Below are 25,290 nucleotides of genomic sequence, written 5' to 3'. Positions count from 1 at the left end.
ATGAAATACATCAGTCTGTACTAAGAGCAAACTACTACAAAAATACATTATCTTCATCCTAGTCTTTGGGAAGGAAAATAGATCCAAGGTCAAGGAAGTTGGGGTTACTGCTTCCATGGGGTAAACAAAGATTTCTGTGGTTGGGGGAAAGGATGGAAACCATGTGCTGAGGCAAACCTGGGTGCTGAAACACAGGGTTGGTTTGCGTGACAATCCACCTTAATTGTCAGGTTTAGAGATGAACAAACTGAAATTTGAAAAAGTGAAATGACTTGCATGGCCCCACAAGCGAGTGGTGGCAGAAGACAGCTCAGAACCAGGCAGTTCCCAGCAGAACACTGAGGAGTCCTCAGCACCACTTCCCACAGCAGTTCTCTCAGCACAGGTGTCAATGTCCAACCTTAGTGCAGCTGTTATTTTAGTGAAATTATCAACATCGTTCAAAACACAATTTGTTATCAAATATTTACAACTTGATTAAAAGGAGTAACTCAGCTAATTCTTGTCTTATTTGAAATTTTAAAAGAAGTTAGCCCTTCATTTAATAATCAATAAAATTAAATCACATCAATGCAGTTCTTTGAGTGGGTGCTTCCACTGAAGCCACAGAGTAGCCTTGTCCTACAAATTTTATTTCCTCAGTGAACATTTCACACTGGAGTGCAGCTGGTTTCATTGTTTCCTGCTCTTTGGGTCTCTCAACACACTTTCCTTGACTTTGCAGTGCCACCCCCACGAGATGCCAAGGGTCTTTGTGTTAATAGCTCCTAGACTTTCTTGGTAGTAGTCCCAATACTTTTGGGAGAAATGTGGAAGTATCTATCACTGGCTTGAGCCAATGCTCCAACAAATAGTGTTACAGACATAACAAACCCTGCACAAAAGAATAATGAACACAAATATCAAGCATCTATTTCAAGCATCTATTCTTTGTACTTGGTACAGCACAAACTGAAAATCTTCTGTAAAGTATCTGAAACAACCTCTGGTTCTGTGGAGGTCTTTAATTCCCTACTTGCATTTATAATCCAGGACTAAACATCTTACAAGCAATTAGTACCTTCAGCTCCCAGCTGATGAATTAACTGAACACTAGGTCCTTCAAGATGCAAGTATTTCTAATAACAAGACTGAAAATATTGCTGTTAATGACACAGTTGTCAGTAGTAAAACTCTTTAATAACACAGCTCTAAAATCCATCAGGATTAGGAAAGGAAAAATAAACGAGAAACCAAGCAACAAAGTTATCATATAAGTCCTGGGAAGTCAAATTCCTACCCCTGCCAAGGCAGGGATGATTTCCAGGCATGGCTGTGACACAGGCACAGATGATGCCTGTGGGTACCATCCCCACACTGCTGAAGTGCTGAGCTGGGCACACAGCTCAGTGCTGGGGAATCCCAGATTTCCTGCAGTCCATGTGCTCCCATAGGCAGCATCCAGCTCAGCCCCTCTGCAGGACACAGCCCTGTCAGAGGAGTCACCTGTGCATAAAATAGATTTTGGTCACTCAGCTGTGCAGCATTTCAGTCACACTGCATCCCAGAATAGCTTCCACTTGCCTGAGGAACGTACGTGCATAATTGAAACTGCAGAGACATGAGCACCAAGAGGTGGATTCCAGGGACAGAGGACAGACGGGCAAGGTTAGACAAAAAAGATGGGAAAACTGACAAGGTACAAAATCCCAGCAAGATTGGCACAGATGTTACAGAGGAAAAAAACCCAACATGAAAATCTCTTGTTCTAATAACCAGGCTGTGTATGGAGACAAACTGGAGGTCAGCACCAGAAAAGTAGAAGTAGAAGGAAAGAGAGATGAGCAGAAAACAGGAAACAGTTTCCATCAGGGTAATGTATTGTGGAAATGAGCTTTGAGGAAAGAGAAGCTTGGATGGCACATTCAATCCATTCCCACAGCTTAGCTACAGCACGACTCAGAAATAAACCGAGGAGGATGAATGTTCATTGTGACCATTTGCAAACAAAGACACCCATTTCATCAGCTCCCCAACTACCACGGTTTTTAAAGGGGAAGACAAACCTCCAGAGCAGGAGGTGCTGTACATATGGTGAAGACAAAAAGACAGCCAAGGGATTTTCTTTAATGTCATCCACCACACCCCTGCTTCACCTTCACCTGTGCTGTTACATTTTGCTGGATGCATGGAAGGTCTGTTGACATTTTTTAGAGCATGTCACCTGTACTGAGCAGCCTGTCATGTCTTCTGCTGTCTGTGTCTGACTTCCAGCTCTCAGCACAAACTTGTCACACAGCCTCCGATACCGACACGTCTGAGGTGAGTTCATCAGTTCTCTGCTCAGTGACTGCTCTGTGCTGCTCACACAAACCCTGCTACTGCTGCACAACCCTCTGTGTTTCATGGCTTCGTGCTAGTCAGGAGATAACACCTCACCTCTTGGTAATTGTCTCAAAAACGGAGAAAAATGCAAAAATTTTAATTTTATCCTTAATGCTAAAATAAAACCATTGGAATAATATCAGAACAACTGGAATAAGGACGGAAAAAGTCAAAAGTCAGCGGAACAAGAAATGGTTAGTTTTTGTCTGAAAGCCACAATCAAAAGCACCTGCTAAATATTACCTAAAGCTACAATTAAATGCTACAGATGAGAGGAGGACATTGACTGTGTGGTTTTGAGGACCAGTCATGAACCAGGAAGCTCCTTGCCCGTGGGTGACCATTTGCCCAGCAGCAGTGACAAGCAGGAGGAACCAGCCTGGCCCCGGGGCAGCTCCAGCAGCCACTGCCCAGTCCTGCCCACCGCAGGCTCAGCCACGTGGGATAAACGGATTTGGGAGCACGGACACTGCAGTCACTGCTCACAGCTCTCGTGTCAAGCCTCAAGAAGAAGACCATCCACTCAGCCACTTAAGGTTTTTCCGAAGTTGGTGGTTTTTATTTCAGCTCCTGGCGATCAGTAAGTGCTTTTTCCTTCCCAAAACAATCCTAGTGTATGAAGCCAAGCCAGCACTGAGCAGGAATTCTCTTCAGGAGACTCAGAAATGCTCTCAGCTGATTTACAGTTATGAATTATTCCACCACTCCTAAGAAACACTTGAATATTTAGATGTTATCATCTCTACTAAATCAAAAAGGTAAAATTAACAGTAACAAACACTTTTTCTGAACAGTTAAAAGAAAGATATGATCTCATTATCTTTTGAATTTTATAAAACAAGTATTATTAAACATTGCAAACTTGTTAGAAGATTTCAGTGGGCTGCAAATTCCTACTCAAGGATGCAATCATCCATCTGAGAATAATGAAAAAGAATATTAACTTATAAAGCTATGGGGCAAACAGCCTACAAGCTCCCAGCCAAAACCATGCTGCATCTGTTTCCATTAGTAACTGAACTGATATTTTGCCTTGTGATGTAGAAGTTGCCACACATTTTCTTGCAATTCTGTAGCAACTTGGGGTGGAACAGATGAAATATATATGTCTCAAAAATAAAAAGTGACTAAAGAGAACCTGAGAGTGGGCACTGCCAGCAAATCTCAAAAGAAGAATGACTCCATCATAACAGTACCCGCAACCAAATCTATCAAGGAAAGATCATGTTTACATTTTTAAAGTTAAGTATTCACTAATTCTGCCTGAGTAGTACAAGTAATACAGCAACTCTCAATCTTAAATTGTGTTTAAGAATGAGGCAGAGCTTGGCATTAGATACAGAATCAAAAATCCAGCATCGTGTTGTCACATTCCATCTAAAAGCAGACACTCAAAGCAAAAAGCCTCTCCTCTTTGATCCTCTCCACCAATCTTCTTCATGTGGCCCCTGAGGTTCCAGGGATAGAGATTCCATTAATGTCAGAATGGGAAAAGCTAAACAGCAACCAAAACCAGCCAGGCAGTTCTGCAGCCCTAGCACAACACCCTGCAAAAAATATACCAGCCAGACTTTAATAGCCTGTCATTCTCCCTGCTGTAAGGGCTCTGTGCCACCTTCTGGCCCCATCACACAATAATCCATCAAACTCTCACTGGCACAGCAGAGGTGACCTAGGACCACACACTCCTAATAGGCAAAATGCCACCGATAACCACTGAGACAGCATCTGAAACACTTTGAATCCCTGCAAATAGCTGCCTGCAGTTCACACAGAACATCTCTTTCTGTCCACTCTCTTTCCCAAAAACATTCATCTGAGAAAGGTCATTATTCCTGCATTTGACTGGAGACAAGAACTCTGGAGCACTCTCAGGTTACCACAATAATTAAGAGACACTCTAACAGCACATTTCCATGCCAAAGGCCCTGAAGTGCAGTACAGAGAACATAAGAAAAATAAAGTAAAACAAACTGCTTACTCCTCAGTGGAACACTGCCAGCTCCCAGGTGAAACACAACTGTTATGAAATTGCATGCAGCAACATGAGAAGTTTGAAGAAGAACCAGAAAGGACCATCATCCAGTTGACAGGAGGTCACCCTGTCTGGATTCTGATCATACCATCGGAATGTTGAATAAATCAGCACCTGCAGAAGTCTTCTGCCATATCTAATGGCAGCCCAATATCTCACCTCTTCCATGGACTCATGTTGAAGATACAGATTTGAAGAGCCTACAGTAAGATCAGAAGACCCAACCCAAGTCCACGGCTGCTCATGAGCCCACTGCCTCTGCCCAGTGACAGAGGCTCAGAAAAAGGCTGTAAGAATAAGAGGATGATAGAGCAACCCTCGGCAGCATCAGCCATCTCCTCCCAAAGGAACTAAAAGCAGGATGTTTGCAAATTTTCTGAGACCAATCCCACTGCAAACCCTGAAATCAACTTATATCCACAACAAATGTGGCAACTACCTCGGAGGTCAGCAAAAGTGGTCTTAACAAAAAAAAAAAAAAAAGAAAAACCAAGTTTACCCATATTCTGGCAGATAACATCAGTGACAATCCAGAACTGGCTGGAGTTCACCTTTTCAAGACACTGAGTGCTCTCTGACTTCACAATATTAGCAGGCAAAACCACTGCAAGACACATTTTCCACAAGATACCACAAGCTGGCTGCTTTTGTCTGCACCAATTTTACATGTGCAAACTCCCCAGAATTTGAAGTGCAAGTGTCTGCACCAGACATACATACACAAAAAGTGTATATATGTCTGGTGCAGACACTTGCACTTCAAAAGTAATTTTTTGAAAGAGAGGCCTACCAAAAAACTGAGAGAAAAGCAAACAAGTTTAACATATTTCAAATTATGGCAAAAATCCTGTTTGTAGAGGACAACAAGCAGGAGGAGAAAGACAATATCCATGTCAGAGGTCCACCACTCACAATCAAAATTACATATTCAGCAAGGCTTAAAAGAGCAAGTGGGTTGAAAAAAAAAGATGAATTTTTGTGTACACTTAGTTTTGAGCTTGGGTTTAGGAAACGACAATGATGTTTAGGAGGACATGAGAAGAACTAATATGGTGTCCAGAGACCAAGAGAGAGGGAAATCAATGAATGCACCACTTGAGAAAACAAGTGCAAGGAGAGAAGTGAAAGACAGTTTACAGAGAATAAAGACTGGAGTGGAGGGTGAAGGGCAAGCGAAGGAGGGAGAAAGGTTCCAGTGAAGTTATGCAGTGATGAAAAAGGAGGAAATACTTATGGGAGAAGCCCTGAAGATAAAAAAACCTGGTTGACTGGCATTAGCTTAGTGAGCAGTATTTCAAAAAGGCTGCAGAGGAACAGTCAGGATGTAGCAGAGCAATTGGCGTGTAGAAGCCAAAAACACATCCACAGAAATCCTGAGCTGTAGAAATCTGAGGGATGCTGCCCAAACACTGATTCTGTGTCCCAGCACAGTGATGGGAATACCTTAATTACTACTCCATTAGCACCACTACAACAGACTCCAAACACTTCACACATCCCCCCTGAAAAATCATCACATGGTGCAGAAGAAAACTACACCAAAAACAGTACTGGACAAGCTCTAGATTTGACTGTGACTGGACTGTTGTTTCCCTACTGAGACAATAACTGAGCACTGAAATTATGCTTTTTCTCTTCTGAATCACCACAGTTTCCACCTGAACACACTTTATAAAGAATTTCCCTTTTATTTGGATGTGAGTCAGATAGGCAGCATCCCCTGTCCACTACTCCAGAGTGATATGTGTTATCTTGACCAGATTTCAGCTGTGGTGAATGCTTACCATATGAAAACTTTACATACTAAACTCTGCCCATGGTAACATACACAGTTTAAACATCCTGGGGCTGCAGCACTTTTCCTGTATAAGGAAAAGTTTGCTCCCGTCCTGGGGAAACAACAGTTTGAGTTCTACAGAAAAAGATTTAAAAGTCATTCCCTGACACTGGCAGCAGTTATGGCCTCCTCCCCTCCTAACCTTCAGCTGGTCCAGCATCTTGCATCTAATCTGGTCATAAACCTCAGAATGGCACAGTGTGTGTATTTCTCAATCAACAATTACACTGACACCAGTTGCATTAATGGAAAAGGCCAGGTTCCTAGTTGATTTTATCACTTTACCACTGACTTTAGAAGAGTTATCATCCTTGACTCACCAGTAGGAATCAGTGAAGTGGGAGATGAGAACATGTAACAGTGCATGGCTCATGTGGAGCAGACCTATGGGGCTACCAGGGTACAGCTGGACTCCTGCAAGAACATCCCTCAGAATCCCAGCTTGCCCTCCCCCTCCCCATATTTAGGAGGAACTCCTAACATGCTGAAAAATGCACCTTGGCCCATAACAATTCACTGTGCTGATGACATTGGGCTCAATTCCTCCTTGATACCACAGCTGAGATTGAGCTCTCAGTGCTCTGCAGTGTTACAAACACCAGGAGAAATCTACTAGTTTAAACTTAATCCTGAAAGGATGATGGCAGTGATGGAGAGGAAAATACCCTGAGGCCCTAGTGAGCACTATAATTATGCCTTCCCCAAGAATGATCCCCATCCTTGTCCAAGTGTTTGTACTTTTGGGGATTTACTGGATCTACTGCTGATCCCAGATTCTCAGACAAACCTTCCATTTCCCAGCACATTGTGATTTCACTCCCTCGCTTGTCCTCTTACAGTCTTCTCTACATACCTCACTCTCGCAGTGCTATGGTGTAACAGCATTTCTAAGACTACTCCCAAAAATTACTTGAAAGCAGAAGCAGAGCAGGGTATTTTATGGGAAAGGTCCCTTGCTGAAATGTTCCCCATTCACAGCCCGGCTGAGCGCTAATTCCTCTACACTTTCTGTGACCAAACCTGTAATTAGAAGGTATTTCCTCATGGATGAGTTGAGGCTGGTCAAGGGTTTATCAGGCTCAATTGAAACTACAGGACACGCTGGTTTTACAGACATCTATAAACAAAATCTAAACACTAAGAACACTTCTAAAGCACATAAAAACCACTTTCAAACATTAACTAACATGATATGTGCACAAACCAGAGCAAAGAGGTCACAGGAATTGACCTGTTTTACACAGCTGTGCTCAATTCACTGACCTGGAACAGCCTTTAATTAGGCATTTCCATACTCTTAAAACAAAGGCAGAAATAATGCCCTTTCACACAAATAAGAGATTTGCAAATAAGTTTTCCAAACAACATAGAGCAGAGCAAAAATCCTTGAATCTATGAGGTGCTTACAGAGAAATTATTCATAAATGCCTTTCAAATCTGGCATGGGGCCAAAAATGTCTGAGGTATTGGCATTTCTGTACTTGGGGCTTTCCTAAGAAAACAGAAATGACAGTCAAAAACCCATTTGGAATCACTTTGTGTCTTTGTGTCAGCCACCATGTTACAGCTGTGTCCTGTCCAAGCTCGCACAACCTGCAGTTTTCCAGCTGCTGAACATGACTAAACTGACATACAGAAAGTCTAACTTGTAGGAGGCTTTTCACAGGAGGATGGAGATAAATAGAAGATGCAGTAATGGGATCTAAGCAAACAGCACAGCCACATTCAAACACCCAGTTTGAACAGTAATGGCACATTGTGACCTGTTTCAAGGCAAGATCTAATTCCTCTAACAGATTAACTCCTTCACCCTCAAAGTCATTTTTCCTGTCATCTCCCAGGCTGATTCTTACCAAATACTTACAAATGTGCACATTTGTGGCCTTCAATTGATCCTAACTCCCCAGATGAGAAGAACATTGTCCCTGTCTCTACATGGCCTGCATTCTCACTGCTTCTAGGGTTAAAAAATAATAATCCTATATCCACAGAGTAATTAATTCCACAGCTGAAAATCTACCAGCCTACCTTTCTGTCATGTAGAAAGTCTACCTATATGTATTTCCCCAGTAAGATCCAATTGACAGAGGCAAGGTGTTAAATTATTATAAACAAACTTATGATCCCATAATAGTCACAGAAAGCAAAGTCTGATATCATCTTAAAGGAGGGCTGCTACACATTCCACCATCCTTAATCCAATTTAGGCAGGAGCAGAAAGGGCTGAAGCATCAGCCTTCAAAGCAACAACTATCTGGTGGCTTTGCAAGATGAGCCTGGATCATGCAACACAGCTACTGAGGTGGGCAGCAGTGTAAAACTGAGTGTGGCTGGGCTGCTGGAAGATGTCCAGATTCAGCACCATCTGAACAGTTATAACAATGAAGCTGTTTCCCCAAGAAGCAACCTGAGGGAACACAGCACCTGCTCTCCCATGGACTGGAATCTCTCTTGAGTTCCACCAAGACCCATGTCTGGCTACAGATAGAGGCAAAGAAGCAAGTTACTGAATTGCAGGTGAAACCTGCCAGAAAAGATCACAAAAAGAGAAAACTGTCTTTCTCAGAAAGCTAACAGCAGCAGTCAGTACAGCTCTGATGAGAAGTGGTGAACTGACAGCTCCAGAGGCCCAACTCCTCTCTCCTTTCTCCCAGTACACACACATGATCACTCACACACTTCCTCACAGTACATTTTCCATCAGTCCTAATTTCTGGAAAATTAAGCACATTTAGTCCCTGGCCTTTCTTTTACCACAGCAAATAAAGAGGTCAGTATAGGGTTTAGGTGTGAAGAATTGTTTTACACAGAACTGATAGTAAAACACAATCCCAATCATTCCAGAAGGTTAGTTAACAGGGATACCTGAAGGAATGAAGAAAGTGTAGCCTTGTTTCAGCTCAATTCTTTGGCATCGTTCCACCCTGTCTCCCAGAAAGATATCACTTTGCTTTCCTGAGAGAACCCATTCTTCATAAAGTTCTAGATTCTGCAGGGTAGGTGGAATCAGCCAGAAGATCTAAAAACAAAATGAAGATTTCATTATTACCAACAGTCAACAAAAAGAAACAGCTGAGGAACTCCACCAAGGCTACAGTGTGTTAGGCAAATGAGCTGCTTTCTGCATGAAACACTTGTTTTCCAGGTGTTGTACACAGAGGCACACACAGACAGCAGCAGCAATTAGCCCACGTGCTGGAAGTGGCTGGGTAACTGTCACTTGTCATCTCTCTTCCAGAAATATCTTACTCAGAAGCTGCCTGTGGTTTACCTGCAGTTCAGAACAGCGTGTTGGTAGAGAGAGGAACAGGAGCTGTTCCACTGACTTCAGTTCCCACTGTACACTGTCCACACTACAACTGGGAAAAACATCCTAAACCAGGAAAGATGGCAATGCAGCTGTACATGCTGTGTATTTTAAGGCTTCTGTATCCTTTAATGTTTCAGTTCTGGTTTATTGTGCTGTACACACCAAAGAAAGGTGGAATCTCTAAAAGGAACAGAAGCTTTAGCTACAGGAGACTTGTGAGGGCAGTCTGACCCAATAAGGGTACAGAGAGCCACATCTTGCTGCAAGATACTTCTGGACCACACAGCAACAGCAAGCCTAAAAGCACCACCACCAGCAAATAACACATTTGGTATTTCAAATAAATCACTTGTTTGTTTCATAACGGTGACTGGTGTCCTTCTAGTTCAGTAAACTCTGCGTGTATCAACAAAGCTGCTGAAGCAGTCTGATCACTGGCTGATCCCCTCAAGGGAAAAAAAAGAGAGAGAAAGAAAGGAAAAAAAAAAAAGGAAATAAAACAACCCCTCCCCTCTGCAAGAGGTGCAAAGAAATAAAACCAAATATCAAAAAAGGTTCACCTACCTTCCCCCCACGGAAAACGTGATACCACACTGAAGTGCCACCAAAATCAATATGAAAATCAGTGAAGCATCCTTTCACACTCATCAAACAGTACCTGCAGGTAGAGTGAAGGACAAAAATGAATCAATCTGAAACAGTATTTTTCACATCTTAATTTGCAGAGGTTAACTGCCTGTGCAATGCTGCTTCCACCAATTAAGTTTCTGCATTTACAGTACAGGAATTTATCTCACGAAGGTAACAAGGTTTCTGCTGAAAAACCCTCTCTCCATGCCTGAGTTTGCTCTTCATACAAGAGGAATTAAAGCTTCCAGAGTTAAGGAATAGAAAAACATTAGAAGTTAGGCTGTTCAGAAATATTTCTTACGGCACTGCCAGTCTCTGGGGTGATCTGTTTAATGCTCTCCTTCATCACTTCAGAGACACAACCTTCACCAAAAGTTGTACGCAGATTGCTTCAAAGTTTTGAAAAATCTAATTTGCTTATAAATCCTCCTGAATGTTCTTCACCTACTTGCCACTTATGCCATTTTTGCAAGGATTAGGGGACAGAAACCTCATTTGGCAAACTAACTCCTTTTTGTTCACATTTCTAGGCATTCTGCATCAAAACACATAAAGGACCCAGCTGGCAGCCACACTAACTATCAAATCCACTATTTTTTACGCCGTCTTGATACAGGATTTGAGCAGTTTCAAGTCTGCATTGCTGGAAAAGACACAAGAGCTGTGGTCTGGCTGCAGGAATCTCCAGCCTGCAGCCACCATCTGTAACTAATGGCCGAATCACAGCCGCCCTCCTCACTGTAGGCACCTTTGCAAACGCAGGAAACACACACCACTTAACCCACTAACCTCTTTTCCTTGTTCCGGTCTCCGTTTCATGGCTTTTTTTTTTTTTTTTTTTTTTTTGGGTTTGGTTTGGTTTTTAAGGGGAGTTATGGAAACACTACCGGAAGGGGATTTGTTAATTTTTTTTTTTTTTTTAAATAGAGGGGAAAAAAAAAAAAAAAAAAAAAGGTTTGATTTAAGTGTGCCTTTTTCTGCTCACATTCAGGTAGGAGAAGCTCAGCAGTATGCAGCCGGCGTGCAGAAGTCCCTGTAGATGATAGGCTGGGAAGGACCTTACCATGTGTCTGCAGAAGGCTGGCAAATCAGAGCCACTCTGGGTCCATAAGAGCCGCTGCCTAGCAACCACATCCCGAGCCGGAGTTGACAGAATGATACGCAATGCTGTCATGAAGACAGTCAATTTGTGGGCTTCAAAAAAGGTCCTGTGCCTTCATCTCACAATTAAAACCTCTCCTTGTGCAATTACACGTCTCTCCTCTTGCCCACTCTGGAATTTTTTTAATTTTTTTTTTTTTTAATCCTTCAGAAGCAGGAAGAAGCTTTTGCTGCCCCTGGGGTATTTCAGATGCTTCAAAAATCACAGCTAGCCAAGAAGCTGTCTACACTCTCAATATGCTCCATTTCAAAATATGAGTCCTTCCCTCCCAAACACTTTTTTTTAAAAAAATCTCCTTTTATGTTTTCTCTACCAAGATGTTGTTGATTACAAGTCAGATAGAATTTAAAAACAATAAAAGAAGCCCAGAAAGGAAGTTGCTTTTCTTCCAGCCAAACTGCAAAAAGTCACAGATTGAATAATTATTGCTCATTAGGAAAAAGAAATCAGCATAGAAATTCTCAGCTTGTAAGCAGTGCCGAGTATTAGAGGTTTGTGTTGTTTTAAAGTAAAAAAATTCAAATCCTTATGGAGTCAATTATTTTCAGTTTCCAGAATGCCAGATATAAAATACTTCACACTAACAACAAAAATTTTCTAGACAGTGCTACCTATCAACAATCACTTCCTGAATTAAGTTATTCTGGAAGAGCAAACACGGCCTGGGCATTAGCTGTTTTTAGCTATTTCTCAGTAGTCAATAACCTAAACCTGAAGCATTCAAACTGTTTATGTTCAGAGAGGTAATAACAGGATTGAATCCTGTCAAATCAAAGCACTTTAAATTTAGTTTTGTGAGAAAACACCAAAGCAGGTATAACTGTGAACACAGAACTATTTCTTTTCCTTGTTTTTCCCCATTTCCCCCTCTGTTTTCTTGAAACTCCTCTAAACACAATTTCCACTTCAATAAAGGCGGTTTTAGTGGAAGAGTCACTTATGGCGATTAGTAAGAACCTGCAAAGCATTTGGAAAATAAAGTGTTTTTCTTTCCATCCACAAACAAGCCATGCCTTAATTTATGCTGTTAATCTCCCAGGCCTGCTTTTGTCCAAGCCCAACAGCTCCCAGGCGGCTCAGGAGCCTGCGGGAGGATCTTCCGCCATCCAGCTCTCTCCCTGTTTGCCAGAGTCTGGCACAATGCCTTTGCATTGACCTCTACAGCTTCCTCTTCCAATGTACACCGCAGTCACATGGTCCCGGCACACTCCATGGCACTGCTAATCTCAGGCACCGCTCGGCTTCTCATCACCAACAGCTGCTGATTTGGGGAACCACTCAACTTTTCAGGGTTTTCCATAATAACAGTGGAAAAAAAAAAAAAAAAAAGGGTAAAAGGGGGGAAAGCCTTAACATAGCATCCACGTTGAAAGAAATTCAGGAAATACATCCCACTGTGTGCTGTGACCACAGCGCTCTGGGCCAGGGCAGGTACAGTGGCTCCAGGAACACAATCCCCCGTCAGGCTTGGGGACACAACCTGACTAGAGTTACACCCTGAAAACACAAGCGACCCAGAAGATGCCCCAAGCTGAATATTTTCACAACTGCTACCACATCCAACCCCTGCACACTCCACTTTATCTCCCTGCACAGCCTCAGACAGGGTTTTAAAACATGCAGCTGCTTGTAATCTGTTGGGGGGGAGCTTCCCTTCCAGACTGAAGAGTTTGGTTTGTGTTCTCCACAAGCCTGAAATTTGTCCAGTTAATGTATTGTTATTAATGTATTGGAGGAAGGATTTGTGATGTGGAAAAAAGGGGAACTTCCCCCTCCCACCCCTTCCCCCACCCCCCCAAAAAAAAAGAGGGAAAAAAAAAAACATAAAACCCCACAAACATCTGGGAAAATTTCTTAGAAAAATGATGCGAAGAAATATGGAGAAACCTGCAAACTCACGAGGAAGAACAAACACGGAGATACAAAAAAAAAAAAAAAAAAAAAAAAAAAAAAAAAAAAGAGTGGGAGATGACACAAATGAAGCTAAACCACTAAGCAAACACAGCGAGCTGGGAACACAGGAACAACACAGACACCGCTCCATAAACCAGCGCAGAGCCCACACTCCCAGGCAAACCCACAATGCACTCGCCACGCATCGCTACAAACCCGCAAGCAAACAGAGAAACAAAGACAGCGAGAGCCGCGCCGGGATGCGAAGGCAGCGCCGGGCAGGGCAGGCAGCGGCAGCGTTCATGCACATGGGCCCGGGAGACGCGAGCGGACGCACGGGCAGCAGCATTACCCTGAGCTCAGCTCCTTCTCTCCCGCAATAGGCACCGCGCACCATACGGCTCTATTCCCTCTGGCATTGCGAGGGCTCCCCTGCCACTGAGCTCAGCCCATAAACCACTCCCAAACCCCAGCAGAGGCTTCTGTTTTTTGTTCGGGCCAATGAGAAAAGTATAGCTCACTCTTCCTTCCTCCCAGGAGCAGCGCCGGCTGGTTGAAATCCCTGAGCCTGAAACCGAATACCACAGAGCCATGAGCCAACTGCAAGTGCCAGCGGCGGGGAAAGGCGCGGGCCTCGCTCGCCATCCCCGGGCGGCAGCGGCGCTCCGGTGTCGGGGCAGAGCGGCCCCCGGCAGCATCCCGGCCCCGCGGGGGCCCTTCTGCCGGGCCTGCCAGGGGCTGGCAGCAGGCAGCGGGAACAAAGGCTACCTCGGGGCGCCTCGGCCCGCACCGACAGCGCTCCCACACTGGGGCCCTGCAACTGGAAGCCACGAATTGCGCCGCAAGACAAAAGAAACCATTGTCACCCGGGAGGCACCGGCCCGGCTGCCGCCCCCACCCCCGCCTCCCCGGGCTCCGCCGCTGCGGGGATGAGCCCCAGCATCACCTCACGGAGGGGTGAGCCCTGGCTGCTCCAGCGGGGATGAGCCCGGCTCCCCCGTTAGGGATGAGGAACCCCGGCTGGCCGTGCTCCGCAGGACCCCCAGTACCGGGCCAGCCCTGCCCGTGGGAGGCCGCTCGGGGCCGGCCCTGTGCCCGTGCGGGACCAACCTTCGCCCCGTGCCCCGCCTGGGAGCGGCACCGAGCGCTGCCAGCCCGAGGGAACGAACCGAATCCTCACACACCGCGGCCGCCGCAGCCCGCGCACTTCAAACGCACATGAAAGGCCCGGCTCCTGCCCTGAGGGGTTACGGTCCGAGTCGGGCACACACAGGAACAACGCCCCAGACAAGAGAAGCCACTTCTCTGCCGTGCACCGGAGAGTTTGTGAAGTGCCTGCAAATCACACTCTCAGACCACACGGGCACCAAAGCAAGCGACAACACTTCCCTCGTCGCCCCCTTGCCCGGTCCCAGCCCCGGTGGAACAGCAAGGGTGTGCGGGGTGGATTTTTAATTTTTTTTTTCCCCACACAACTCGCTGCGAGCCAGGCCTGTCTGCCCCTGAAACAGCAGTTTGGTGTCTGTGAGAGCACAGCTCATTTCTTCATCCTGTGACAAGGCTGTTCAGCTCCAGGGCCACCACAAACTGTTGTAAACACTGGTGGTTATTTGAGTTACACGTGTGATGCTGCTCCTCCAAGTTCTACCTGAAGGAGGATTTGAGACTCGTGCACTGATATGAAGACATCACATTTTATTTACTTTGCTAGCTTAGAAAGTCTTAACGAACACGCACTTATTGGTGTAATTTTTTTTTTCTGAATTATATTTATAGATGTTTTGTATCAAAAGCAATCCATAAATGGCATACAAAGTGCAGACAAGTCTCTCACATGTATAAACCAGTGCCAGGTTGCCTTGTGGGACCTGCGAAATCCCTCGATTCCCTGTCTCCAGAGGCACCCTCAGCTTCTAATTAGACCACAGCTCAGCAGAGCATTTTAGCATCTGTTTAAATCCATCCCTACTTAGTAAAGGAATGAATAGAAAGGAACGGATGGCTGAACAACAGCCTGAGAGAGGGAGAATAGGGCTGAGGACATGCTAACAGAGCAGCGTTCCTTTGTGAACAGGTAGATGTTCCACACAACATACTCCATCCTTAACTGAAGGCCGGCATCATTATAGAGACCTATTACAGCAGTGCTTAGATATTTAAAGTAATAGAAAGAATTTTGAAGGTAAAAGGATGTTGCAGTGACTAAAGCTTTCGTTTTCATTTGTTCCACAGCACAGATATTACCAAGTTCTTAGAAATTCCTTGTACTGTTTCATGTCCTGAACTGTAGCTATTCACTGCTACTGCATTGCAAATAATCTTGCATGGCTACAAACACAAAAACTAATAAAGAGGATAATAATTTCAGCAGGGCTATCTCTTTTGATAAATGAAAAATCAAATTAGTACTTTTTTTTGAGGGGGGAGTTGACTCAGCTATAATCCAGATTGCTTCAGTACTAAAGTAATTTAAACAGAAAAACAAATCCCAGCTTGTTTTGAGCTACCTGAAAATGGTGTTGGTGATATAACAAACTTCTGCCCCTAAAAGCTGATTTAAGGTATCATTGCCTTTTTCTGCTGGCTCTTGGTTACACAACATCTTCCCACTCTCATCCAGGATCTCATGTCTGCAGGACTTTTCTCGAGAACTTGCACCCTGGGAGGTGAAAGAGGGGACATAAACTATTGCCCCACTTAATTTGCTCCTCTAAGGCTCCCGTGAGGTAAGCAGCCATTTACCTACAGGCAGAAAAATAAGTTCATTACCCAGAATTTTTGGAAGAAGTTAATGGTGCAAGTCCAAGCGCAGGGCAGGGTGGGCTCCAGCGCGCGCGGTGCTCTGGTAACCGAAGCAGCAGATGGAGCGTTCTCTAACTTCACTCCCAGCACGGAACTCGACGTGCAGGAGCCAAGACAGACATTTGTGTCTGGTAATGCCATCTGTGTCTGCGAAACTGCAGCGCTCTCGCTGGAGTGCTTTTTGTTTGTAGGGAACACGTTAATGGTGGGGATGGCATACTGCAAACTCTCAGAATGATGGGAATGCTCAGAACAAGAAAAGAATGAATCGATCTCATTTCTGAGCAACAACAGTCATTAATAAAGCATATGAATATAGATGATTGACATAAAAGAATGGGCAGTGTGAAGGAAGTAATAGCACTGAACTTGTGGCTCCACAACTGAACATTATTTCCTTAATAAGGGCTCAAACCCTCTGGATACTCACAGCAGTATCTGGTACCAGTATCTTTACATTAAAGGGACAAGGTAAATTCCCAAAGATGGAGAAAGCCAATCTCTTGAGGAGTTCATCTTTAAACCAGTCAAGCTCATGGAAGAGCAATCTCTTTGAGAGTCACTGAGCACAAAGAAACCACTTATACCTCAGGACAGCCCCTGCCTGGACTGCAGACAGTCAAAGTTCAGAAGGTAATTTTTAAGAGCGGCATCATTTTATGCTCACGCCATTCTTACACTCCTGCCAGGGCATCAATGCCAGCATCTGACAGATTACTGAGAGCCACAGATCTTCGTCCTGATCTGGTACAGCTTCTCTTGTGCTCACAGACTGTCAGTGTTTGTTACTGGTTTTATCTTTGTGGCTTCTTCAGACTGATGAGGGGTTTGTGCCAACAGTGCTGTAAATCATCCTTCTCTAGTCTTTCTGTGAGATGACACTCAGTAGCAACATCCTCATCACTCCAGCTGCAGCACCCTCGCCTTTAACACTCATGCCTGGTAACTCCTTTTCCCAACATCAAACTCTATTGTCACATTTCAAGCGTTCACAGTCTTTCAGTGTTTAGCTTCCCTGTACCTATCACATCTACTAGTTTATCAAGCTGTCAACCTCCACCTTCCCTTTGCCAGTGACAGCAACCTCCACGGCTCCATGTCTGCTTCTTCATCAGGCATCTCCTGCCTTTCTACCAGGCCACCCTCCACAAATGGGAAAAACTCCATGTCAAAATCTGTTGATTTGGTACGTCTCTAAAATCCCTTTGAAACCTACCATCTGGCATTCTGTGATGCAAGTAGTGAACTGCAAGCATATACTCTGCTTTTTCTGCTAAATTCTGTTAGTCATGTTGCTACCTTATCCTTCAAACCATCTCTGCCTTGCTCTGTTTACTTGCTACATCTTTTTCAGCATCTGGAGTGTGCCTGCTGTAGGAGAGGAATAGTTTCCTTTACTTCTTACCTTGTACCATCCATGAATCCTTAGGCCCTGAATCATGATTTAGTTTCTCAGCTCTGGCAAATTATAAATAATGTTATTTAGCTGACTGACCACTTGAGAAGCAAGTGCTGCACTGCTGCTGGTTTATTGTGTGACCTCAGGCAAGTCACTTAGGACATTTCCAAATGCATGGAGACTCCAATCCAACATCGAGTTACCCTAATGAACAGTTTGATCTTTTCAAAATGTAGGAGTATCTTTAACTTCCACTGAAATCAGTGGTGCTGAGCATAATCCCCAATGCTTGTCACAGAGTCTCTTCTTTTATAGAGACCTTTACCTTCCAAAATGTTTATTTTTACAGAACAAGAGTAAATGCTACATATCACTTCCTGACTGCACACTCCTTTGTATCTGTTGGTACCAATCTATTTTACAGTTTGGAAGGAGTTCTGAGTGATTTGCAGAACATCAGAGGTCGGTTCAACAGCAGAGCCTGGGATGCTGCCAGCATTCAGTCTGGCCAATAAAACAGAAACAGCAGTGAAGGGCTCCCAGGATTACCTGGTGTTCATCAGCCATACAGGTCATTACATCATTAAAGGAACCCCTGTCTCAGCTGTACTCATTCCCATGAAACTTGCAGTGCACATTATGAGGCTCCCAAATAGTTCCTTTTTCCAATCCCACATAAAAAGATTCAAGGAAGACATTAAAGCAGAAGAAAAAGCAAGGTGAGCCTATGCTTGCCCAAAACCTAGAGCTGAGATAGGCAGAACCAGGACAAACTGATCTTGTGTTCAGTCTCAAACCTGCCCTGAGTGGGTCCTGAGCCTGGATAGTCAGTCCAATCTTTGACCTTGCTCTTGAAAAAGTGAATGGAAAAGCAAACTGGCAGGAAGGGCAGTGACAGAGTTTCTAGGAAGTCACACACACCCATTAAAAATGGACTTCAAGCTCATTTCACAAAACATTTCTCAGCTAATAATGTCTGTCATTAGCAGTTTAGAACCTGGGCAGGATCTAAGCCCGGCCTACAGCAGGACTCTGACTATGCTGTGTGACATATGCTGTGTGATGTGATTTCTTTGGACAGCACTTTCAGAGAATTTACTACTTAAGATCAGTCTGCCACTTTTAAAACAGAGTTGCTCAAAACTGAAAAATAAAAATGCACTTTCCCAAGAGACTTGATTAAAGACTGTATTCCACAAAGTTAAAATTATTTAAGAGAGTCAAGATCAGAGCTTTTTAAAGACTTACTTTTTCACTTTGGGGTATTTCATCTCTGAAATAGCATTGGTAGCATCTGTCTGTCTCTCCTTCAAGTGCTGTGGCCACATATTATCCACCCAGTCGACTAAGTCCACCTGAAAGGCCACCAAAATCAGCTGTTAGCTCCCAGACACATAGTAGTACATATTCTTGTCAGCTAAAACTCCTCCAGAGCAGCAGATGCTCACAGACAGGTGAATCTTGCTGTTCAGCAAAAGTCCTGTGCACCACACTTTAAGGTGCAGCATTTCATCACCACAACTCAACCCCTTAAAACACAGGGGAAGGAGAGTTTTACAGTTTACCTGAGTGCACATTCTGTCTTATGGGCACCTGTGAGCACCTTCTCTTGTACTGTCTGTGGCATTTTTGTAGCCAACAGCCTAGAAATTGCATTTATGAACATTAAAATGCAAACATAAAAGGGATTATACAATGCTATTATCTTCCATTTCAAGGAGGAAATAGGACTGATTCCATCAATATCACAGCTCTATGTGGAAACAAAACTTGCTTACTGCCCTGATTCTGAAATAATTCCCACATTCTGATATTGCAACCCAGAATTTACACAGAAGGTAAAGTAAATCATGTATTTCTGCCTTACATGGGCTCAAAACTCTGCAGGACTCAAGGGAAGATCTTATACAAGTATATGGGAGCTGACTTTAGGTACCGGACCTCCACAACACCCTCTCTTCTACTCCCATGGGAATGCAAATCTCTCTTTCAGTGATATCTAAATATTCCTGGTTTTACAAACAACTGTGCACTCAGGCTATTTTAAACAGCTATGAAATAACCATTTACACGTGATAACAGGTACCTAACTGTGTATTTAATTTCTAAGCACCCAGGAAATTTGCACAGATGTTTTAAAAGCTCGCTGAGCACAATGTGTTTGGGAAAACCGGGATCAATTGAACACAAGAAATTCCCCAGAGCACCTTCAAATTGCCCGCTAAGTGTCTGAATGACAGCAAAAAATCTGAATGAACTTCTAAATATGTGTTTAATATTCAAATTTGTGATCTGCGTGTAAAAGAACAAAGGAGTCTAGTTAAGAATTACTTCTACAAACCAGCAATTAGAGTTGCCATCTATTTGTGACCTGTTCAGACAGAAGTGTGGTGTTTATATTGTCTTGGGTAAGAGATGTCCCCAGCAGAAAAAAACTGCTGCTGTAACTAGAAAAAGACTTAGAAATCAGGTAAAAAGTGTCTGAAAAGAAAACATAGAGCTGTAGTTTTACACCCAGCTACATGCTAGTGTAGCATACATGGCTACATTTCAGAGATAAATGAAATAATCTTTAGGTCACAGTTTCATGCCAGTGACTCCATCGGGAATAAAATCACAAAAGTCCTCTATCTTTAAAAAGTATGTAAAAATCTACCCCCTTCCACTACTGCCAATTCTGACCTAGCAGTGATTACACTGATTTAATTATGTAAACACTTCTACATTTAACAATTGTGTTTCCAACTTTTTTGCTTTGGGAGCCCCCTGAACATTTTTTAGGTAAAAGGAGTGTTCATATATAATGAATCCAAGCTTCCTGATAGTTTAAACTTCTTTAGAGGAGGAAAAATACTAGATGGGTATTTAATTTTGGATGTATTTCCCCTAAATGCCTTGAGAGGAACTGTGTATCAGTGCAAATTGCATGATTAGCAGCTCATCAGGTACCTAATTCCTGTAAATTAAGTTCCACTGTCAAGGAAACCAGCTTTCTATTTGGCTAAAAATGAGATCCTGACACTAAATGAGCAGGAGTTCCGGGCACTTCCCATCACCTTGTTTAAATTCCCTGATTTATTTCTGGGAAGAAGCTGCAATAAAGCCCATCACCAGGGGCTCCCTTACCACGTTGGGGCGCTTGACAATGTTCTCCAGCTTGGTGTGACTGAACTCCAGGCTGATGACGTTGTAGAGCTTCTCCCGCTGGGCCTCTGGGGTCTCGTAGTACCTCACAAACTGAGACATGCTCATCTCAACTCCCCTCTGTGTGTTCACATCCATCACATCCACGATCCGGCGGCTTCCTGCAAACACAGCAGCAACCTCAAAACAGCTGCCTTGCCTTCATTGATGTATATATACATACATGGATCTATGTTATTTTATATATCTATCTATATATATCAGTTCTCAGGGACTGCAGGGAAACTGCAGGAAGAGAGGATGAGACCAGTACCAGCCCTTCCATGGCTCCTAAGAAGCTCAAACAGGGAGCAAGGAACTAACTTGGAACTAGACTCTTTGCCCAATATGACACTGAACAAGTCACCTGGTTCTTCACAGAGATGGAGGGAGCAGTTTCCTGCTTTATGTGAATTGATGTGAGCAGAAGTACATTAAAAACTATGAAGAAGTAATAGAATATGGTAGCAGGGGGCAGGCAAGACAAATTGCTCTCCAAATCATACTGCAATTTTCTAAACTTCCATATGTCTCTCAAGATGCTTTTACTCATGTACAAAAACTATCCACAAAGAGCAAACTGCCTTGCATCCCTGGATACTGTAAACTGCTGAACATTCCCAATTCCAGTGGATGAAAGCACTAAATGCCATAGAGGAGTGAGCCCCCACTTTGGATCTCTCAACAAAAACTACAAGCCTTACTTTCAGCTCCTCAGTGGCAGACATACAAGTCTCATTAGCACCAGAATGTTGAGCAGCAGTTTTAGTCGAGCCTTCAGCTTTACACAGATTAATCCACAATCTTCTCTTCGGCCAACTGGAAGGTTTCACCTCTCCCAGCAATTTCATCATCCTAATTAGCAGTTCATTTGTGTGTGAGTGAACAGGAGCCCATGAGAGACATGCCTCATTTCCAGGAGAGGATTCCAGCAAACAAACTCGCAAAGCTTCCAAAAAATCTCTCCAAAACAATTTTCACCGCCAAAGAAATAACTCAGAATAAATTGCATTAATACAAAATGTAGGGCTGTGATGCACCATCAGAGGGAATTATTAATAATTACAGCACCTGGTCTATCGTGTGCTTGGGAGCAGTATTTCAGCAAGACTAATAGCTTGGATTGCTGCTCTCCATTACAAACATCCTTAGCCCCTGATACAGTGACAGTGACAGATGTGATAATGACTCTGCAAAGGAACTCAAGATCATAATGCTTTGAAATCAAAAAGAAAAATTTATATAGTGTAAATCTGGAGTAGTCCCACCAGCCCGTCAGTCAAACTCCTCATTCCAAGGCCAAGGAACAGGAGTCCATCCTTGGGCTGGGCTTGGGACTGTCTGGAGTGTTGCCACCTTGAGGCAGGATGGGGAGAGTTTAGTTATGTGTGAAAAAGCACAAGAATCCTTAAATTTGACATCTGCATGTTTGAAACAACATACATAAAATCTAGTTACGGGCTGGAAGGTCTTGTGGGTTTTTTTAACCATAAGCTTTACTATCTAAGGGAATGGTCTTTTTTCAATTCCACAGGTTAGCAGCTTGGGGTGGAGTCCTGTTAAACAAGCTCCTAATGAAAGCCATCCTGCTCTCTGCTTCCAGAGCCTGGGATCAAAGCAATGGCTACAGCCCAGGGGGGTTGAGGAACAGATACTGAAAGATTATCCCATTTGAAGGGCTGCCTGGCTGAGCCTGGGTTCTGCAATATTTTAGTCTAGGTCTGATCTCAGCTTTGGTGGAAGCAACCTTGTAGAGCCTCTCAATTATCCTTTCCAAACGAAAAATCAGCAGTTACCTGATAAATTAAGAGTATGAGGAGCAGTTCAATAGCAGGTTTGTTAAATGAACACGATTATCAATTACAGGCAGAAGAGCTTAAGATTTGAATTGATAATCTCTTGACTTCCAAATTAAAGAGTAATTTGAGGGGATGTTTTTCTCTTAAGCCACAGTACTGTCAAACAAGCCCATACATAATGATTCTTGGAGTACTGCTCACGAATTTGAGATGTATAATTACAGGTTCACATCCTGGTGTTCACTGCCCACTGCACAGCAGCCCTGGCTCACTGCCAGCTTTGTCTCTTCTGTCCTGAAAAGATTCAGCTCTTCTATCTCCTGTTCCTAGTACAAGGTGAAAAATATAATCTAGGAGAGTAAAGAGCAAGGGGAAGAAGCACAGAGAGGCTCCAAAAAGTGATGGCAGGCTGAGAGATCTCAGGTCAAGCTGGATTTCTGAGCAGCTCCACACACATTTTATCAAGATCCATTTCTGTTAACCAATTCCTAGGCATCCCCTTATCACACTCTCACTGTGTTCTCAAAGAAGGGACCCCACACAAGCAAACCTGGGGCAGCTCAGCAGGTCCCAGCAGGACCTCAGTGACCCTGGCAGCCTCTCATCCTCTTTCCCACCTGTCCCTCACTTCAGCTCATCACCCACTGGACATGGATTAACAGACACCTGGAGTCCTGGCAAAGTCCCTCACTGCTGACAGGGGAAGCTTCAGTGCGCTGTGAACCACTTCACCCTTGACTTCCCTGGATGTTTTTCCAATAGAGCTCTGGACTGGGCAATGTGGGATTAAGAGGCTCTGCTTCATCTCTGGCAGCAGATGTGACTCAGAGGCAGAGTGGTGATGCTGGGGGATTTTACAGCCTAAAGAAACATCTTCCTCTCCTGCTGCTTGCTCATGGAGCACAAGTGAATCCCCAAAGGATGACAAAGACAGTAACTAAGAAACAAGCTAGTGCCATCTCTGACAAGAAGAACAGACAACAGCAAGAAGGAGACAAGAAGAATCAATTGCAGGGATGTAAGTTGGAAAAAAAAATCCATCAGGATGAGCTGCAGAAGAACTATGCTTTGCTTAAAACCTTAAAAACACATCGAGTTACTCCAGCCCATATATTAGTAAAATCCCCATTAAGTGGACAATAGCACTTAATGGGGATTGAAGTGAGACAAGACACTGTAAAGATTCTAAAAGATTTAATTGTGCAACATTTTTATATGCTGTAATGTATTTTTTTTTTTCACATAGAAATGAACATCTGGAGGAAAAATTACTTGTGCAGGGTCCCTGCCTCCCATTGCCCACCCTGGACTAGTTGGTTTGGTACAGAGAGAGTGGGTCTTCTGGGCTTCTTGGTAAAATAAGAGCAACAAGGAAGCAAACCTTGTTCCCTTGTCAGAGAGAGGACTGTCCTCGAGGAATGCAGGCTACACAGGCATCTTCCCTGCACCAGCAAATGATTTCCCAAATCACAGCTCACCAAGCCCACCCCAGACACTTTGGGAATTATGGGCTCAAGCTCTGAAGTCATTCAGCAAAGCACTTGTTGATCTCCCCTGCAGAGTTTGCACCCACACTTCCCATCATGTATAAAATATTTAAAAGATTTTCCAGAGAGGGAACAGAGAATGAGAAATGCTGGGACTATAATGATATCTTCTGTTGTCAAACAACTGCCATTTTTTATTTCCAACAAGCGAAGCACTGTATTCCCCTGCCTGAGTTTCAGGTTATCCAAGCTGCCAGACTCCAGCTTTCAGCAGGGCCCATCCTTCTCCATGATGTGGATTTAGCATGGATTTTTGGAGCAGTGGAAGCAATGCAAACATGAACCACACAGCAGAGTATGAGAAATGCACAGGAGGTGTGAATCAGAGCTGCAAATGACACCAGAGTTTTCTAGGCTGTGGTCTCTTCTCCAGCACAGCACCAGCAGGAAAAGGTGCAACTCCCCCACAGCAGAGGAAAGAGGAAATGTCCTTTCTGTAAGAATGATTATCAAGCCTGTCCATTAAGAGGATAAAGCTACCTTGGGGAATTATTTTAACCCTCTGTGGCTGAATTGAGATCTGTGCTGAAGGTACAATATAGTACTGACAACCAGAAACCAACCTCCAACGCCGAGGGACCGGCCCACTGGTCCTGCCTAATCTTTATGCTTCTTATGAGGGAAAAAATCCTTGGTTTGTAAAGCAGGATTTTTGGCAGAGCCTCAGGAAATCTGCCAGCCTCGCTAGCGGGTTAATTGTACCTAAAGACTGAGGCTTTGACTCGCATCCCAGTTAATCCCCCCGGAGCTCCCGGAGCTGGAAGCACGTATTCTTCTGCTGCCCATGGGAGGCTATTATGATATCCCCCGCTAACAGGGAGGGATGTGAATCCGAGCAGAAAGTCCTTGCTCAAGTGGAGCTATTCCCGACATTCCCTGCATTTCGGAGCGAGGGTACGAACAAATGAAGAGGGGCGTCCCGATCCCATCGCTCTCAGTGCCACCAGAGGGCACAGAAGAACAAAGGGAAGCGAGCCCGGACGTCGCACACAGCTCTCCCCACCGCTCCCGGCCCGGCAGCGTCCGCAGCACCGCTGGGCGCCAGCGCATCCCCTCGGGAGCTCTGCCCCAGCACCTCCTGCTCACGGAGGGGTAAAACTGCCACCAACCTTCCCCTCCGGCCCCTCTGCAGCTCTCGTTTGCTGTCGAAGCGCCGAACTGCGATGAGCCGCGGGAGGAGCTGTTTGCACGCCCCAAAATGTGTGCAGGGCATGGCCACAGGAGCAGCCTGTGCAGCCCCTTCAGCCGTAATGCTACAGGACTGGGCTGGAGAAAGGGGCTCAGGCACGTCATGTGTTTTAGTGGCATTATATGGAATTAATCAGTATC

General features: G+C 44.2%; 1 protein-coding gene across 11 annotated transcripts in view; it reads right to left on the bottom strand.

The window, feature by feature from the left end:
* Window positions 1-25,290, bottom strand: part of KDM2B (lysine demethylase 2B) — a 106,522-nt gene that overhangs the window by 61,406 nt on the left and 19,826 nt on the right. For 8 of the 11 annotated variants that reach the window (XM_021532716.4, XM_085592775.1, XM_077787255.2 and 5 more), the window contains 4 exons: window positions 20,559-20,737; window positions 18,681-18,787; window positions 10,111-10,204; window positions 9,102-9,255 (listed from right to left, as the gene is read on the bottom strand). In XM_021532716.4, the coding sequence (XP_021388391.1) occupies window positions 9,102-9,255; window positions 10,111-10,204; window positions 18,681-18,787; window positions 20,559-20,737 (534 nt within the window). Of the gene's footprint in view, window positions 1-9,101; window positions 9,256-10,110; window positions 10,205-13,583; window positions 13,719-18,680; window positions 18,788-20,558; window positions 20,738-25,290 lie in introns of those variants that run through there. The other 3 variants (XM_085592778.1, XM_085592780.1, XM_085592779.1) reach the window with 2 other exon arrangements.

The sequence above is a fragment of the Lonchura striata genome, chromosome 15, assembly GCF_050655825.1.
Source record: "Lonchura striata isolate lonStrDom1 chromosome 15, ASM5065582v1, whole genome shotgun sequence".
Lineage (NCBI taxonomy): Eukaryota > Metazoa > Chordata > Aves > Passeriformes > Estrildidae > Lonchura > Lonchura striata.
Note: the sequence above shows the minus strand (reverse complement) of the source record. Positions and strands in the feature narration are given on the sequence as shown.